The sequence below is a fragment of the Mercenaria mercenaria genome, chromosome 12 (assembly GCF_021730395.1).
Source record: "Mercenaria mercenaria strain notata chromosome 12, MADL_Memer_1, whole genome shotgun sequence".
In the NCBI taxonomy this organism is placed as follows: domain Eukaryota; kingdom Metazoa; phylum Mollusca; class Bivalvia; order Venerida; family Veneridae; genus Mercenaria; species Mercenaria mercenaria.
Genome location: NC_069372.1, coordinates 13,415,608 through 13,435,110, shown reverse-complemented (window position 1 = coordinate 13,435,110; position 19,503 = coordinate 13,415,608). Strand labels below are relative to the sequence as shown.

The window sequence follows — 19,503 nt, the reverse complement described above, 5'->3', positions numbered from 1 at the left end:
TTAATATTTTTGTTTGAATCTGATAATCGTTAAAAGAACTGTTTTGTAGGCAATTTGGTTATGGTTGGTTAAGGATGAGTAAATTATATCAAACATTTCAATTTCTATTTCAAGAGTTCAATGCCTATTTCTGTTGATGACTATCTTACTTAACATTCGTTTTTGCTGCTTCTGATAATCCTCGTTCATTGCAAAAGAAACTCTGAATCTTTTCGCATGGACATTTTACATAGATATCTAAAAGTAATAATGTTTCAATAAACACCTGCATCCTACATTTTCCAAAAAATAAGTTATTCTGACACGTTATTAGTTATAAGTACACACGTATCAAATAGAATGCCGCTAAAATGCAGGCAATTGCCATGGATTTAAAATCCAAATCATATTAACGTTAGGTTATTCAAAAAGATACAGAAATACAGAGCTGACCAATTATTCAGCGTTTTGTTAAGTCACCATACACATGATACACTGTGTTCAGAATGAAAAATACAACAACTGAAACAGAATTTGAACGAAACATTCATGTACTTTTCTGAAATAAAAAACAACAACAAAAAAATGAAATATCTTAATAGCTAATAGCCTGGATGAAACAATTGCAAACATTTTTTGAATAAATAACAGGACAGGTCTGCGGTCATCATTCCACTGTTACAGCTGAACGACCATACGTCTATTTCTAACACAGGCTGCCATTAGGATGTCTGGAAAGAATATTTTTAATCTGATATCATCTTTATCAAATCTCTTTGGAGTTGTTCTTGCCCACTTTTCTTGTCATTGATATATTGGTAGTATAAGACGCATATCTACTATTTTATTTCATCATTAATGCCCTCATAGAATTTATCATGAGGGTTTTGTATTATTATACAGTTATTGACTTATGTTGAAGTCAATATGTGTTTTGCGGACCTGTAAAAACACATATCGACCGAAAATAAATATATAACTGTTATATTATATGCCCTTCTCAAATGCATTCATCTGACTGGCCCATATTTCAAACATATAAGAAAAAATGATATCATCAGTGTCATTATCACATTTGCAGGTCAATATCGCTTTTGAGGACTAGCGCGTGCACTCATTTCGACCAATCAAATGAGCGCATTTGAGAAGGGTTTATAATATTACTCTATAAATATCATCTCACAATTTAATTCGTATAACACACGGAGCCTAAACCCCAACGAATTTAAAATTTTCCTGTAAAAATTCGTATTAAGATAGAAAATAATAGTATCATACTATTGGCTGTACTAATTTTATTTTGTCCTGTTACAATATACATTTGTTACTTGTATTTATAATGCGATCTGACATAATTTATTCAAAAACGTTAATATAACGTGCTGTTTTAAAAAGGTACAGACTAGGGTAGATTTGCCAGAAGCTCAGAGCAAGAGCCAATTATCTCAAAGTAGGCTCGCCACAAGTGGAAACTGTAGTGGAAAAACACAGCATACGGACCGCTACATTTCAAGACCAAATTTGACGTGATTTTAAAAGGAGATTTTGTTCACCTATTGGAGCATAATGCCTCCATGCCACATGACTAAGTTGGCACGTCTAGTCTTTATAACGTACCATAGGTAATTTTAGCTATACAGTAGATTTAGTATTGCTAACTGGATGATAGTGTTTAATTTTTTGCACTCTTTCTGGATCAATGCTGAGTGAAATGACGAAGCGTTCATCCTGAATTACACTGTTTTCTGTTTGAAAGCTATGTGTTGGTTAGTATATATAACAAGTTTATTTTATGTTTAAAATATTGTAATAAGTATGTCCAAAATATAACAAGAAATCAGATTGAAAAACTCTTTCAAAGAAAGTGGCGTGGTTCTCAGGCGCAATAAATTTAAGTTTACCAGGTAGATAAGGACTTCTGGTAAAAACTTTTCACTTTTATATAATAATCTAAATCCATCCTCAGGTGAGATATTTTTCTCGTTTGACCTTCAGCTGTAGTAAGGAACCACTTCAGATGATTTAAAACCCAAATACCTTAATTTTGGATTACATCTGAAAGATATGACCGAAATGGAAGTCGGTATCCCATATTTGAATGATTTGCAGATTTACAAAGATTTAGCTGTTTCAGTCACGCGACCATTTCTTTCTTGCATAAGGAATACAAATGCCGGTTTCGCAATTTTCACAAAGTAAAGTCAATGGCTAAAACGTACCTTTATACATAATTTATTTTCTACTACGCTGCGCCGACCATCTTACTTAAATTTATTTCTTGTTTCACATATATAATACAACGAAATGATTGCGATATGTCGTTCAGCTTGGCTGTGTGTGTCATTTACATTTTAACTTGAACAATGGTTGCTCAAGATCAATGTCAAATTGTACAGTATTTTGATGTTTTAAAATATATAAGTAAATTATAAATAAACTCGTTTCAACTGTATAGAGCTTTCTCAGTACGGTGCTTTAAGTTAAACATGTTTATCATTCATAGATCCAAGTGTTTATAAACACGTTGATTCTGAATCAAAGTCAGTAGTCTTAACTGCGTTATTTTAAGAGAAAATCTGACAGACACAAGTTCAATAATGTCTGCACAAGCACACCGACTATATCATACATTAATTGTTGACAGTCTAAAATTTCCCGACGGGCTTTTATTTTGTACTTTATTTGTATTAAGAATGTTAGAGTGTCTCGGAAATAACAATCTTCTCGATACATGGACAGATAAAACATCTTCATTACGTAAGAAACTGATGAAACCTTCTTCTAAAACTGCATTCCTCCTGATGGTTGCAGTGAAATATCAGTTAAATGTCATTACATCATCCACTTTTAAAAGTATACAATTTAATTTTTCACGGACATAAGAAGCAAATCAATTTTGTTTGAATTTACACTTATTTGAGAATTCCAACAGAATTATTTAGGACACTTATTTGCTATCGATGTATATTTGAAATATATTGAGTTTCTGTTTTGTATTAGTAAATGACTAGAGGTATATTGTATATGCAACTATTGTAAATGATAAATATCAGTAGAGATATTTTATACGAACTAATCACCACCGCTCTATACCAAGACTAGGTACGGCAAAGCGCCTAGAAATACAAACGAACGTACACATTTCACACCAAGTGCACTAATCCAATACGATTAGTTTCGATGCTGCTTTATATACATACCCGAATTTTTCCACATATTCGCAGTTGTTCAACATGTGCATATATACTCAAATCTCATGTCTCACAAATCAGCCGTGACATTTTAGTCTTTTTTACTGATTAGGACCAGAGAAGCTGTTTCCTCTCTCTGAAAGTTAACTGGATCTCAAGGATACCCTGAATTTTATAGAGAATGTTTGCATTAAGGGATTTAATTAATTTAAAATCAGAATAATTGACTTTCCAGTATATATATACATGTACGGTTACCAGTATAGGGCGGATAACTGTTCTGAATATCTATTATACTGTACGGAACAGCTCTAGCCCTATACTGGCATTAATCGTCCTTTAATTAAATTTCTCTATCAAAATATTTTCTTAAATAGATCTTCTAAAGTCACATTTTATATGTACATCTGTTGAGTTGATACTAGCGAGATGTTCACTTGGACATAAATAGAAAAGCTTGAGTTGTGATAAAATTTACATATTTCTAAAAGTTGTTGCACCTTACGAATAGTTTTGAACGAAACATGTACAAGTGATCAACCATTTTCTTTGTTAGATCCTACCCAGACAAATCGTCGCAGAAAAGTCTATTTTGGAAAAAGATGTCTTAACGGTAACTAGTGAGATAGGCACCGGTACCATTCTGGATTGGACAAAGTCGCGGAGCAGGACCAACGAAAACCATGCCTTAGAACGCACGCTTTAATTATAAATGCGTTATTTGATAAGGTTCATACATGCAGGAACACCAGATAAAAATATCCTTAAAATATAAAATAGTATTATGTACTTTAGTATAAATAGAAAAAATGGCTGCAGAAAAAGACTATTACGGTGGCCGTTGACGGATCCATACTGCAGAGCCGTGTCACAGGCGCCAGTCATTATAGTCCCAGATAACAAAATAACGCTCTAACATCGACGTCATGAAGCAACGCATCTGTAGGTGTGTGCATTCTTGCCATAGTGGAGTACCTATTTTCATAGTACCTATTTTCATAATGGTAACATATGTGCTATTATAGTAAAAAGGCAAAACTAGTCCGTATATTAACCTCGTGTTATAAGATATAATATATAAAAATACGGTCCTCAGCCTATGTTGTGTTAAACAATTTTAACTATGTAAAAGGTATACGTTGAGGAAAACTAGTAGTATCTCTCTAATATAAAGAAAACTTGTTCTTATTACAAGAAATCAACAACAAATATTCCCCTTCGTAATTTGAGCGTTACGGATAAAACAGAGAAAGCTGCATTTCCGCTGAATCATACAAATGATTGTTTATGTTTTTCCTTTGCATTCGATCAAATTATAATGACAAGTACGTCTTATCTGAGGAGAGGCTGATATTGCTAAAATCAGTTTTGCTTCGCTTTAATTCTGTTTTGCCCGATTTTGTTCTATTCCCTTGAGAAGGATTCAATTCGTATATGATTCGAATCAACTTGTGAGACGATATTTAGGGAATAGTAAATGCGGGAAAACGAATAATACAAAATTGTCTGCATCAATTGTATCAGTGCGATCGGATCTTATACCTGAAAATATAATATCGGCTTCTTGCCTTGCCATGTTATTTAACACCTGAAACGAGTTCAAGATCAACTCTAGTGAGATTTGATAGCGCCAATACTAAATACGTAGAATTGTTTCAGTGGAATGGTGAATGAGAATACCGCAGAAACCCGTGATATTGCATTTATATTTATGTGAACAAAACCTGAGGAACATTTTGAACTGAATTCTTTCCAGGATATATAGGTAGGTTTTTCAAATTTTGCTGCTTTTAAATATAAGTTTATTTGAGGTTAATGTAAACAAAAGGACTGTACAAAAAGTCATTGCACAAATTATCATTGAAGTGATATTTATCTGTTGATTACTAAATGCAGATGATTAATACACTCGTGAAAGAAGACAATTATTTCCCAAAAGTGGAAAGCGTCGCGTCAACGAGTTTACGGGCTTAACACAAAACATAGTATGTGTGTAAAAATAGTCTTTTTTTTTTTTTTTTTTTTTTTTTTTTTTTTTTTTGAGCTACAAAGAATATAGCCCGTTTATTCAAAACTTTACACACACATAACATATATACATATATAGATACATACTTCTGAATAGATCAGTGAACAGAGAAAAAAATCATTCAAATATACATCAGTACGTAATTCAATATAATATGTATAATATGATTGTAAACAAAAAACTAAAAGAACATTCAAATATACATCAGTATGTAGTTCAATATATTATGATTGTATGATGATTCGAATGTGGGCGTGTAAAGTATGATGTTTTGTTATGAGATAAGAGTCTAAAGGCGTCAGAGAGTTAGAGTATGAGTTAGAAAGAGATAATTCAAGGAAAAAAGGTAACTAAAATGGTCCGAAGAAAGTAACAGTATCCTTCACTTAGATCTCCAAAATGTTGGAATGTCGCAATTTATAGCGGCAGCCGATCCCATTTTTTGTTATAGCTGGTTATTTTATTCTTTTTTAATGCTATGTGTTTTTCAATTTCTTTCATTGTTTTGATATAATTAATAAACGATTCAATCCTTGGATTATGATTTCCTAATTTGCATTTATATATAAAGTATTTTGCTAAGATTATGATGTAATTTATCATCTGTTGAGTTGGAGATTTTGTTTGAGAACCAAATGAAACATTTTGGAAGTTTAATGTATATTCTATACCTTTGTTATTTAAGAATTGTTTGATACATGACCAAAACTCTTGTACGATTTGGCATTCCCAAAAGAGATGGTTCAAAGATTCTATCTCCATGTTACAAAAATCGCATAAGCTAGATTCGATTATTTTGCATTTATGCAGAAACTGATTAATTGCTATAATCCTTTTTAGATATTTATATTGGAAAACCCTTAATTTTGAGTCTATACAACTAGAAAAAGTCGCACTACATATCATTCTCCAATTTAAATTTTCATAGACACTATTCCATTTAATTTCAGATTTGTTTATTGTCATTGTGTTTTGTTTTCTCTGATATTGTTTATATAGTAATTTATTTGGTTTTTTAACTTTCTGAATAGTTGCAAATAATGTCTCTGCCTCATCATATTGATTATCATTTTTTAGCTTTTCCTTCCATTCATATGGAATATTAGAGACGATTGTATGATAATTAAGGAATTCTGAATTGTTTAGATTAAACCTATTTTGAACTGTTACAAATGGCAAAAACTGATTTTTTCTAAAGTCGTATATATTTTTAATGTATTTAACTCCAGCTGTAAACCATTCATTATAGTACATGGTTTTATTTTCATTTTTGATAAAAGAGTTGTTCCATATGATTTCATTTGACACACTTCCTACATCTGAGTTGAAGTTTATACGTGCCCAACTTATAAGTACGTCTTTTAGGAATGTGTTTTTTATTTTTCCTTTTATATCGTTTTCAAAGATGTTTGCTTCAAATAACAAGTTACCGCCAAATTTTTGTATTTCTTTTTTGTATATATCTTTCCAGAAGCCTGTATTTTCAATATTTGTTATGCGCTTTACCCAACTTGCTTTTATTGAGCTTATATATGCTTTTATATCTATCATCTTAAGTCCGCCTTCTGCATATTCTTTTTTTATTACATTTCGTGCGATTTTTCTGGTTTATTATCCCACAGAAAAGAATATATACATTTTGTTATATTTGTCAGTATATGTTCTGGAGGATTTTCAAGGACCGTCAAAGGGTATATTATTTTAGGTAGAGCGAAGGTCTTTATAACAGTAATTTTTCCAAGTAAAGTAAGTTTGTGTTTTTGCCATCTATTTAAGCAGAGATATAACTGTTCTAATTTATTATTTAAATTCAATTCCACTCTATTCTTTTGATTTGTAAATACAATTCCTAGCGTTGTGGCTTTGTCAGATGTCCAATTAAATGATTTCATCTTGCAAAATATTTTGTCTGTGTGTTTTAGGGACCCGATTCGTAAAATAGTTGACTTTTTTGTGTTTAGTTTTAATCCGGAAAATTGACAAAAATTCTTCGATTTTGCTTAGCAAACAGTTAAAAGATTTTTCTGACCCATCTAAGATGAATGTTGCATCGTCAGCAAAAAGTGATTCTTTAATCTCATGGTTTGTTAGGGTTACACCTTTTATATGGGACTCATGTTTTACTTTTAGAGAGAGAATTTCTATCGCTATGATAAAGAGATAGGGAGAGAGAGGGCAGCCTTGTCTTACGCCACCACATATACGGAAATATTCAGACAGATGTCCATTATTTGAAACACAGCCTTGCATATCGTTATAAAAAGTAGTCACCCACTGTCTTAAAGAAGTTCCGAAATTAAAGTATTCAAGAGTTTTCATAAGAAAATCGTGATCTAGACTGTCAAATGCTTTTTCAAAATCGGCGAAAAAAAGTAGGCCAGGCTTATTATTTCCATTTAAAAAATCAATTATATCATAAATTAATCTTATATTTTCTCCAATATATCTCCCTTTAATGAAACCAGTTTGCGACTCATCTATTATATCAGACAGTCTATTTTTTATTCTATTGCTATTGCTTTAGTTGCAATTTTATAGTCAATGTTTAAAAGAGAAATAGGTCTCCAGTTGTTAAGAGATGACAGATCTTTATCTTTCTTTGGTATCAGATTTATAATTCCTTGTTTTTGTAGTTGAGTTAAGTGACCTAAGTTATAAGAATAATTGATAGACTGAACAAAATGTTTCTTTAGTTCTGGCCAAAATATTTTGTAGAATTCTGTAGTCAGTCCATCAGATCCTGGGCTCTTCTTGTTTTGCATGTTTAAGAGTGCATTTGCACATTCGCTTTCTGTTAAGAAACCTTCACACGACTGTTTTTGTTTTAACGACCTCGTTAAGTTTTTTGTTATTTTCTGGAAAGTTGTAAAGTTCAATATTTGACAGCGTGTCTTTTTTATACAGTTTCTCATAAAAAAGTTTCGTTTCTTGTAATATTTCTTTTTCGTTTGTTATTTCATTTCCGTGTACGTTTAATCTTGTTATTAATTTGTTTTCACTTTTCTTTTTTTCTAAGTTAGAAAAATATTTGGTATTTTTGTCCATGCCTTCTATATACTGTGCTTTTGCCCTAGTGAAACAGCCTTGTGCTTTATATTGAGTAATGCTATCTAGTTCCTCTTTTTTACTTTTAATTTGATCAGTTAGCTGTTCATTTGATTCATTATTCTCAAATTGTTCGTGTCAGGTATCAATACTTTTTATAAGCTGCTTTTCCCTTAATGAATCATTTTTCTTTTTAAAGGAGCAATACTTTATTGTTACATTTCTGATAGAACCTTTTATTAACTCCCAACGTGTATTGGCATTAGCTTCATGATTTATTTCCACAGTTTCATTTATTTCTTTCTTTATTTCCGTTTGATATTTTTCGTCAAATAAGATTGAGTTGTTTAGTTTAAAATAACCTGGGCCACGAGACTGAGAGGTTAAGTCAATATCAACAGTGATTACTGAATGATCTGACCTGATACCGGTCGTTATCTTCGTATTTTTAACTCTGTTAGAACTATTTGATGAAATAAGAAAATAGTCTAACCGACAAAAAATAGGAGGTTTGTGATTAGAGTGCCATGTAAATTTTTTTGTTTGTGGATGTAAAACACGCCATATATCTACTAATTCAAAGTTTTCAACAATGTTTTTTATTTTATTTCTACAGCGCATATTTGTGTCTTTTTTGCCATTTTTCTTATCCATATCAATATCCAGAATAACATTAAAATCTCCCCCAATTATAAGTGTTTTGTCATCATTATCCGCTATGAGTCGTTCGAGAGTACTGAAAAATTCTATATCTTCCATATTTGGTCCATATACATTAATTATAACTAGTACCGTTTCGTTTATTGTTACCGTTAAACATTGCAGGCGGCCCTCCACTATCTCTTTATGTTTTGTTATTTTGTATGAATCACTTAATGATATACCGACTCCTTTGCTGTTAGTACTGTTTCCGCTAAGAAAAACATTTGAACCCCATATACTTTTCCATTTTTCACTTTCCGATTTCTTACAGTGCAATTCCTGAAGAAGACAAATATCAAATTCACTATCTTTTAACCAGTTTAAGACATGAATTCTCTTTTTGATGTCCCCGAGTCCCTTAGTATTCAAAGAACATATTTTAGTAGTCATATTCAGTTAAAATACCATGCTTACAAGAAAAAACGAGAGATCGGCTGAGCGTTGGTTCATTTTCGTCAATATTCAATGTTGCCTGACATGATATCCATGAGACCTCAGAAAAGGAAGAAAAGAAAGAATTAATAGAAGTATTTCCGATAGAGAAAAACGTTTGTAGCATATCTATGTGTATCTTTAAAAAGTTTTAAGACCTTCAGAAACTGTAATCATGATAATAGGTGGATATGTGTACTACAACTAACAATGAATATAATCTTCAAATTTGCTGCTTTGCGACATACATATTGCATTTATGTAATTTTCCTGTATTTCAAAACAACAACATAGAAAAATGAAACAGATTACGACTGGACAATATAAGTATGTATGTTTAATCTACAACGAACAATAAACATAATTTTATACATACTGCATTTTTCCTGTATGTCATAATAAAAATTCTGAAACGAATTACAATTGGTCAATTAGTGTTTATATACCCGTGCTACCTCAAAATGTTACATTTTAATATAAGAGAAAACAACAGTTTCAACAACTATGAGATGGACTATATATGTATTGATAGCATTTAAGACCCTTTTTGCCCTACGGTAAATTATTTGCAGGTATTCTATAAACATACACTTTCAAAATACTGCTACAATGTAAACATATACATTTTCAAAATTGACAGCGCAGAGTGTCGTGTTACGCTAAAAACTGCTACAATAACAACAGAATTGAGGGAAAGTGTAAAAATAGTCTTGTCATAAGGTCTTTTAACACAATATTGAATAATTCTAAAAATACGTACAGCTTGAATTTCTACTAAGAAACGTGCATGAGTTTCGCGCGCCTTTAGAAAGAACTGGTGCATATTCATATATGCAAATGTAAAAAATATTCTTCATGCATACGCAGCTGAACTTTGTATAAAATTGTATAAATGATATAAACGTTTTCCTATGTCTTGGTAAAAAACACGTCGTCGTAAATGAACGTTTTAACGCGACAATATACATGATAATGACGTCACAAATGATACCACGCACCCGGTATGAAATTTAAACTTCAGTATGGAAAAACATTGATATTCAGGATTTTAACTTAAAACGTTTTAAAAGCAATATGTAAATAAACAGGAATATTTTAATGATCTTACAACGTTTATAAATAATATCCACATAACAGTCAAGATCTGACAAACTAGGTCGAAGAAGTGTAAGTCTTTTATTAAATTTCAAAACAGATCTTCTTTCCGATAGTAAAGGTTATAAATAAAATCCGCTCTTACCATAATATAACAGATGAAGAATATTGTTGACTACTTTTTATGTTTTTAATTTGCTATTCAAAACAAATCTTAAGACAATGTATTTTAGAGACTTAATGGCATTGTTTTAAACTTTTAATCATTGTTTTATATGCAATAACAACAGATGGTAGTTTTTACATTTTTGTGAGTTTTTACATTTCATTATTTGTGTTTGTTAAAGTAATTGTACTACGCAACTGAATAGGTCATTGTGTAGAAATAGGCTTTTAATCAAAGTAATCAATTTCAGTTTCATTTTAATTATTTTGTCGGAAAAATATGCATCCATAAACCTGCAAATATTACTAACAAGATAGAAGATTGCTTTGTTAACGTTATCAAACGTTTTCAAGGAACATTGTTTAACAATGCACTAGCCTTCTTTCACTTACATGCTAGAGAGCATTCTTTCTGAGAGTTAGGTTTTTTCATAGTTTTAAATTGTGTGGGGAAAGGAAAGAAATTTATCACTGTGACATTATTAAGATATTAAATGTTCCCTTTTTCTTAACTGACAAAATGAGTTTTCATATTCTTTGTCGCATTCTTTATGGGCTATTATAGATGTAAGACAGAAGTAAACTGGTTATTTACTAATCTCCTCTAAAAGAACACACACATGTGTGTTTATATCTCAAAGAAGACTTTTAAAAGCATAGAAAGCACCCGAGCAAAATATAAGTCGAAACGTTTCATGATAGTTAATAGGTGCAACATCCCTTACTCCATTGATCATGTGTGTTCAATTAGCAGTATAATTAGGAGAATGCACAAAATTATGTCAAAGGGTAATATATGCCATATTATTTTGTTTTTAACAGAAATATTTGGCAGAATAAACCATGTCGGACCAACGGACTATTGTTATTGCTATTGAAGATAGTGGGCATTCTATGGTAGCATTCAACTGTAAGTATATTCACATTGTTGCAATGATTATGATCTGATAAATATTATATGTGACGCATTTGTATGTACACTTCCTACTTTCTGAAGCGGATATTTGGGTGTGTTTTTTTCACTCACACCTTAGCCATCATATTTGATAAAGACATTACACCATCATCGAAATATGATTGTCTTTCATCCATGCCATCGTCTAACGGGCATTAATGGTAACGGTCAGTGAATTTGAAATACGTTGCTTGCACGGATTTGGTTTCCATACCTCGATTTAGATGAAGAATTCGTTCATATGTTGAAGTAAATCAGCTAGTAACGGAATGTTGATGGTTTTACCTAGGTACCCGCCCTTATCTGAAATATTATCCGAAAGGTCAACTGTTGTCTTTAATCATTCACACCTTAGCCATCATATTTGATACAAAACATTACACCATCATCGCAATGTGATTATCATTCATCCATGCCGTCGTCTAACGGGCATTGGTGGTTAAGGTCATTGAATTTGAATCATTTTGCCTTCACCGATGTGGTTTCCAAACCACGCTCTAGATGTAGAATTTGTTTATGTGATTAATAAAATCTGGAAAGTAGATCCCTCGGAAGCACCGAGAACAAAGCAAACAGTGAAAATTGCAGACTCGGTTTTATTGAGTCTGTTCATGAGCAGTAATGGAAAATGCAACACTGCCCACGCCCCCTAGCACCGGCTTAAGCAGAACTCAATCTTCAAATTTAGATGAGTTGAAATCAATGATCCCGAAGGACCAGAAAATATAACAACACTGAGATGAAGTCGGGGCGACTTTTTACGGCCGCCACACAGCACTTACCACCCGCTGTTGTGAAGTAAATAAAATCTGGAAAGTAAATCCCTCGGAAGCACCGAGAACAAAGCAAACAGTGAAAATTGCAGACTCGGTTTTATTGAGTCTGTTCATGAGCAGTAATGGAAAATGCAACACTGCCCACGTCCCCTAGCACCGGCTTAAGCAGAACTTAATCTTCAAATCTAGATGAGTTGAAACCAATGATCCCGAAGAACCAGAAAATATAACAACACTGAGATGAAGTCGGGGCGACTTTTTATGGCGCCACACAGCACTTAACACCCGCTAAGTCAATTAGCTAAGTCACGGAATGTTGATGGTTCTACCAAGGTACTCGCCCTTTTCTAAAATACTATCCGAAAGGTCACATGGAATCATCCCCTTTACCACAAAAAACCTGGAAAATTGCCATTTCATCTCGATATTTTGTTTTTGTTTTGGTTTTACGTTAAAGCAAACACAACATACAGCAACACCGTTTAACATATCTAGTAAGAGCCAACATACGTCATACCTTTCCATTACATGTGTCTGAGTTACATTTTGCGAACATAATATATATTTATAATTGTACCCAAGGCAGCTCAGTAATTGGGTATTGCTATGTCAGACAGCTTTGAAACGTATTATGTGCAAGAAGGAAAATAATGGAAAAATTACTTTTATAGTGTGTCTTGAAACATATACAGTCTTACATTTTTGTGCACGTTACTTTAAGGTTTATCCCTTATTCTCAAACAAAGTTTAATAACGTATTTGACAGTTTAAATAACAAATGTTCTGTCACGCCAAAATGATGATAATTGTATTTGTCAATTTCAGTTTACGTTGAAAATGTCCACAAGCCTGGAGATCGTATTGTCCTTGTCCATGTGCCAGAGTATAGCAATGTAATTGCAGACTGTAAGTTATAATGTTTTTTTCTATTACGGTTTGTCATGCCATGTTACAGATTATTGAATTTCTATAAACCAGGAGACCATGTTGTTCTTATACAAAGGCCATAGCATATATTATAATGTAAATTTTTTGATAGTTCGGTCAGTTCTATTATGAACTATAATGCGGAGGTTTGGGGTTATCATGAAGGTAAATATTGAATTTATTCATACCAAGTTCTGTAGAAAAGTTCTTGGTATAAAAATATCAACTAACCGGGATTGTTTATATGGGGAGCTTGGTAGATACCCGATGTATGTACAAAGGCAAAGAGTTATGATAAAGTTTTGGCTTAAAGTCTTAAACTTACCAGAAAACAGTACATTATTTAATGTGTTCAGCATGTTAAGTTGAGATGCGGAAAATCAAAATAATTATAATGGTTCAAATTGAGCATATCACATAAAACATTACTCGATGAAATAGGAATGTCAAATGAATGGTTAAGCCAGGAGCAAATGAATGACAGTTTCGAAGTTATCAAACAATGTATTCTTGACATCTGTATGCAGAGATGGTATGCAAGTATCAACAATTCTAGACGGCTTATATCGTATGCGCGTTTTAAACACGGTTTTATTTTTGAAAACTACATGCATTTTATATCAGACAAGCGTTTCAGAATTGCATTGTGTAGGTTCAGAACTTTTTCGCACATTCTAAATATCGACAGTGGAAGATTTCATAACATAGATAGAATAAACAGATTGTGTAACAATTGTAACATGAAAGTAGTATAAGCTGAATATCATTTTTATTAGTCTGTCCCAGGTTTAGAGATTTAAGACAGAAATATTTTAAAAGATACTATTGCCATAGGCCAAATTTGTATTAATTTGAAAACCTTATGTCCGAACATAACAAAAGTACTGAAAATAATTAAGCAAAATTTATATACTTTGCAAATAATTTAAGAATTTAAAGGATGGATAGTATGAGTTATACTTCTCTGACAAATTTCTTTTATATTTTATGGTGTTAATGCAACATTTCAAGTTCACAATTGTATCCAATTGTATTGGCTATATACACCTTTCAGGTGTTTATTGCTGAACAAAATGTTGTTGTTGTAAAAAGAATATATTAAAGAGAATATAAGTTTCTTTGGTCCTTTTCAACGTATAAATCTAGTCCTTGTAGTATACAAGTCAGGAGACTGTATTATTTGTATGCAAGTGCAAGCGTATAAATATAAAGCGTTTTACTTGTTCATGTGTAGTGGATTATGGTAGGTAACAAATATTTCTAGTATGTGTTTTGTATTAACCGTTAGAGGAAACACTGTCTTGCAGAGATTTTAACTACCATCCGTGCATAATGCGTACAAACGGCGTAGAAAAGTATGTATATATGATATCTTATGTCACAAAACAAGATAGGTCAATTTTTAGTTAAATGTATATTTCTAGGATTTGTTCTTGTTCTGTTTTCTATGTATGCTGTCGATCCAAAAATTAATGACAGTTCATCCCGCAGAATACCTGCAAATGAACATGTAGATGTAGTCGCTATTTTGTGTTTGTTTCCGTTTTTCAGACCACAGAATATCAGTGGATTGTCTGCTTCGTATTCCTTTTCTTCCTAACCTTTCTTAATTGACTGGTATCATTAAATCTTACTATCAATAAAATGCAAACATTAATTTGTGTTTATTGCTCTTCTCTATAATAAATCAGTGTATCCAAAGATATCTCGGTAATTTACCTATTATACGAGATGAATACGGAACAGCAATAATTTACCTTTCATATTCAAGATAGACCCACCATTATCATGTTATATGAAATTAACGGATAAATTGTCTACTAAAACCAGTCTTGATAATATCTTTAATCAAATACCGTTTGTAATGTCGCGATGCTTAAAAGTATACTACTACCTTTGCAAAGAACGGCTGTCAGTGGATCTGTTTAAAGCATTACATCAGTTATATGTATGACCATTTTACTTTACTTGTACAGAACACAGCAGCCTCTAAGAACTCACGTTTGGCCTTATTACTTGTTTTAACAAAACTAAATGAGTATGCCTATCCAACAGAGAAGCCACATTACAAAAAAAAACTCACCCTTTCCCGAGCCTTTATTCACAACACGTGGACGCGCATCCATCTAACACACGTACGCATATAGTAAACAACATGTGTCTTTAATGTGACTTTATATATATCTTTCGCCTTAAAAAGTAGTCAGTAATATACCAATCGGTATTCTACGAGTACCTGACTTTCCATTCATATCAGGGAATGCCGAAATCGTATACGGAGGGTAAGTAGGGCGATAGAAATTTCGGATTTTCATTACGAATCCACTACCTAGAGGCAAATACTGTTTAAGGTAGGTCTGCACGTTTAATAAGCCGGAAGAAATGACGTTACGTCCTTTATTCGGCTAAAGTTTAATAAAACTTCGAATCGGTATACGAAATGAAAATCCTTTTATGAATTAATGACAACCTGTGAGTAAATGTATCATAACGGCAACGTTATTGCCTTCCTTAAGGTAAATATGGTATTTAAAGGTTTGAAACATTTTTCAAATAATGTATAAAATCATCGTGTGATACTTTTTAATCAAGTGCAAATATTTCAAAACTGTTTATAGATGTGAGAGCTTTCATTAACGTAAAACTTTTATCAAAATTGAGACTTTCCCTTGGATGGCCATTATGTTTCTTAGTACATTCTGAAGTATGTTTTTGTTTGTTTGTTCTGGGTTTAACGCCGTTTTTCAACAGTATTTCAGTCATGTAACGGATGTAATTCTGTACCAGTACAAACCTGTTTTCCGCAAGTAATGCCAACTTCCTCACATGAATCAGAGGTGGAGGACGAATGATTTCAGACACAATGTCGTTTATCAAATCGTCACGGAGAACATACGCCACGCCCAGGGATCGAACTCACGATCCCGCGATCCGTAGACCAACGCTCTACCTACTGAGCTAAGCGGGCGGGCACTTCTGAAGTATGTAAAATCAGTTTTTCATCAAATTATTCATCGTAGAAAAAAATCATCCAAACGTAAAGAACTGCCTCAACGATGCATCCTTTAAACCTGTGCACATGTTGTTACAATGCGTTTTTAATGAATACCATTCAAAACCGGTTACTGAAGGAGCTCCAGTCCTGTTGTAAGGACCCGTTTTTGCTAATGTTACAACTGTAAACACAATATAACAATGAACAACTTATAAATACACGTAATCATAGACTCAGTCTTTGAAAGGTAATGGTTTAAGCAAAATTAAATCACTGCAGTTAGATTGAATGTTTCCCATGATTTTAAATGACCGGAATTGTGGAGAGAATTACTATAAGCCCTAGAAGCTTTCAATTCAATCCACTAGTCTTGAAATTTGTATTGTATGGATGTTATATGTATGTATGTTATATGTAATGTATATCTTGATAAATAAATATGTTTAAACCAAGTGACCAGAAAATATAACAACACTGAATCCAAGTACGGAGTGACGGTTTACATGTAAGTCTTACATAAGGGCAAAACCATTTTACTATTAACCGGAAATTAATACTACTTTTTACAGCATCTTTATTAACAGACACACAGATCCTTGCGGAGCTACTGAAAGTAACGGAAGAGAAAACACAAGAATTGATAGATAAATATACTTTGAAAATGGAGGAACTGCGAGTAAGTATTTCAGTAAAAACTACTGATTCTGACATTTCAACAATGTCTGGAAAATACGATTAAAAGCAATGCATTGACAAATAACGAATTCAGTGTCGCTTCCATACCCGCTTGGGAAATACGGTATTTTTATTTCTGAAAACTACTTGAAAAAGAGAGTTTCTGTTAGAATACTCATGAGAACAAATATTGTGTTTTCCATATTGACTGTGCTGTTATGGAGCTTTTTTCCATTAACTCATACTATTTTTTCAACTATTTCAAACGACTATTTCTAATATTTTTCAGTAATTTGTTCAGTATATAAGTAAGTAGATGTGCGTACATGTAACAGCCTTCAAAGAAAAACACTATCAATATGTGGAACGTGGGTTTGATCATGTAATTGTTTGGCAAACTCGTTATGTCATTAACCGTTTGCACTTGACTCTGATCTGATTGCTTGCACTTCGAAAAAAGGTCTGACTCAGTGTAGTACAAAATATAGAATAGTTCATATGTGCTGCGTTAATAATGAAAAGATATCGGAGCTAAAGAAGACACAACCTAAATTTATTTAAATTCACGTCAGTATCCCTCAATTATAGATATTACCAGTTTTTCGCTACTTACAAGTGTCAAACTATTACATGTGTATAAAGAATCATTGCATTATTACGATTTACCATGTAGATTTGTTCTTTTTATCTATTCTCTATATAGCTCAACGGATTTGTAAAGCAACAAAACGGAACTCCAGGGGAGGCTATTTTAGAAGCTGTGAAAGAAGAGGGAGCAGATCTATTAATTTTAGGGTCAAGAGGTCGAGGATTTATTCGCAGGACGTTTTTAGGAAGTATTAGTGATTACTGTCTCCACCACTGCAATGTCCCTGTAATAGTGTGTAGATACAAAAAATCAAAGCAATCTCGGGACCAAGGTATACAGTGAATACGAAGGACTTCTTCAGAACACAATAATTAAAACATTTAAAGAAGATTAACGTAGCAGGCCCCTCGATCGATACACTTTTTGTTTGAAATGTGAAAAGTTTTAAAATCACCCGTTTTATGTTGCAGTTGTAAATTTCTTTCACTTGACCTGTTCAGAAACATTCATTCTTTGTATTTTCTGATATTCCTTTTACTAAGAAGCGAGCAATGTCAAAATCACCCTTTCTTTATTGCAGCTGTAAAAACTATCATCAAGCTGTTTGAAAGAGATATATTTTGTATATTTTTCATATCTGATACTTTACTCAAATACAAGGTTGAATTTATATCGCATATATAAATATCATGAATGAATAAACTCTTTATATATAACATTGAAAAATTCTCATAGGAAAAAAGATTATTTCAAATAATGTTTTCTTATGTGATGCGAAGTCAATTATATAACTGATCATATCTTCAACACGCCATGTACCCGGATAATCCTAACTCTGTTCAGCGACCCTAACTCAGTGTCAACATGGCTGACAGAAAGACGATGTATGTAGTTAATTTCCTTGTCTTTTTTCGTGTTTTTATGTGAGTATGCAATGTTAGCGTAAAACTTTTGATAGTCATAATATCCTGTATTGATAACATGTTTAGTGTACTAAATATTTCAATCGAAATGTCACATTATGTGACTGGAATTCATTAAAAAGTACTCAAAAAAGTCTTCAAAATGAACATGTTTTATGTTTCTAACTGTTTTAAAGTACCAGAAATTGCAGTAAGACCTTACTTATTAAATGTATTAGTTCCATAAATATCTCTTTGACAATGTTTAACAGTATCAAAGTTTGAAATTGATTTTTATAGCTTAAAAATTGTATTGATTATGAGGTGGGTTTAAATTTGCGGATAATTCCTAACTGGTATAGGAAACAGTGCTGGATAAATACGAACTTAGAATGGATAAACACCTAACCAAACGAAAACTGCTGTTCGTCTGTGCTTTTTTATGGACTGCTGATGCTCGAAGTTCTTTGATCTGCAGGGATGTGGGATTCCTATGTCCAACTTATCCGACTCGTGATTTTTTGCCGGTGGACAAGTGCATTTTTCATTCTGTGTGTCCGCGGACAAACATACTTTTTCAGGTATAGAATGAGAAAACATAAAATATCATTTAGATTGTGTGTTGCTTCAAGTGTATGGAGGTGATAAAAATAATGGGTTCTTTGACTAGGTCTCGCGCACACTGTAACTCGGTGACTATGATAAAATATCAGAGAAGATTTAGATACAAGAAGATTTATTTAACGTCGGAAAAGTATAAACATAGAACACTAGCTTAAAGCTATTTTCCGACAAACACATGTAAATAAGCTCAACATAAGTAAAACAGCTGTAATAAAATGCAAATATGTTAAAGCACATTAAAGCAAATAAAGCATCTGGCTCTAAGTAGATAAGAAACAAATCACAAATTATCACATACATGTTACAGCGCATTAAAACAAAATAGCACATATGTACTAGCAAATAAAACGAAAAAGTAATTTACCACATACAGATTTAGCACATTTAAAGCAACATAAAAAAATTAGCTGACACTACACAAA

General features: G+C 32.4%; 1 protein-coding gene across 2 annotated transcripts; it reads left to right on the top strand.

Moving 5' to 3' along the window:
* Window positions 1-4,657: 4,657 nt before the first annotated feature.
* On the top strand, window positions 4,658-18,324 carry LOC123533802 (uncharacterized). Of its 2 annotated transcripts, XM_053519256.1 has the most exons (5): window positions 4,658-4,935; window positions 11,461-11,548; window positions 13,195-13,275; window positions 16,861-16,967; window positions 17,670-18,324. In XM_053519256.1, exons 2-5 carry the CDS (start codon window positions 11,482-11,484, stop codon window positions 17,895-17,897), a joined length of 483 nt encoding a protein of 160 aa, XP_053375231.1. In that variant the 5' UTR covers window positions 4,658-4,935; window positions 11,461-11,481; the 3' UTR covers window positions 17,898-18,324. The 2 variants fall into 2 exon arrangements, with proteins under 2 accessions (XP_053375231.1, XP_053375232.1); XM_053519257.1 differs by lacking the exon at window positions 4,658-4,935 and having other exon boundaries at window positions 11,442-11,548.
* The last annotated feature ends 1,179 nt before the right edge of the window (window positions 18,325-19,503 follow it).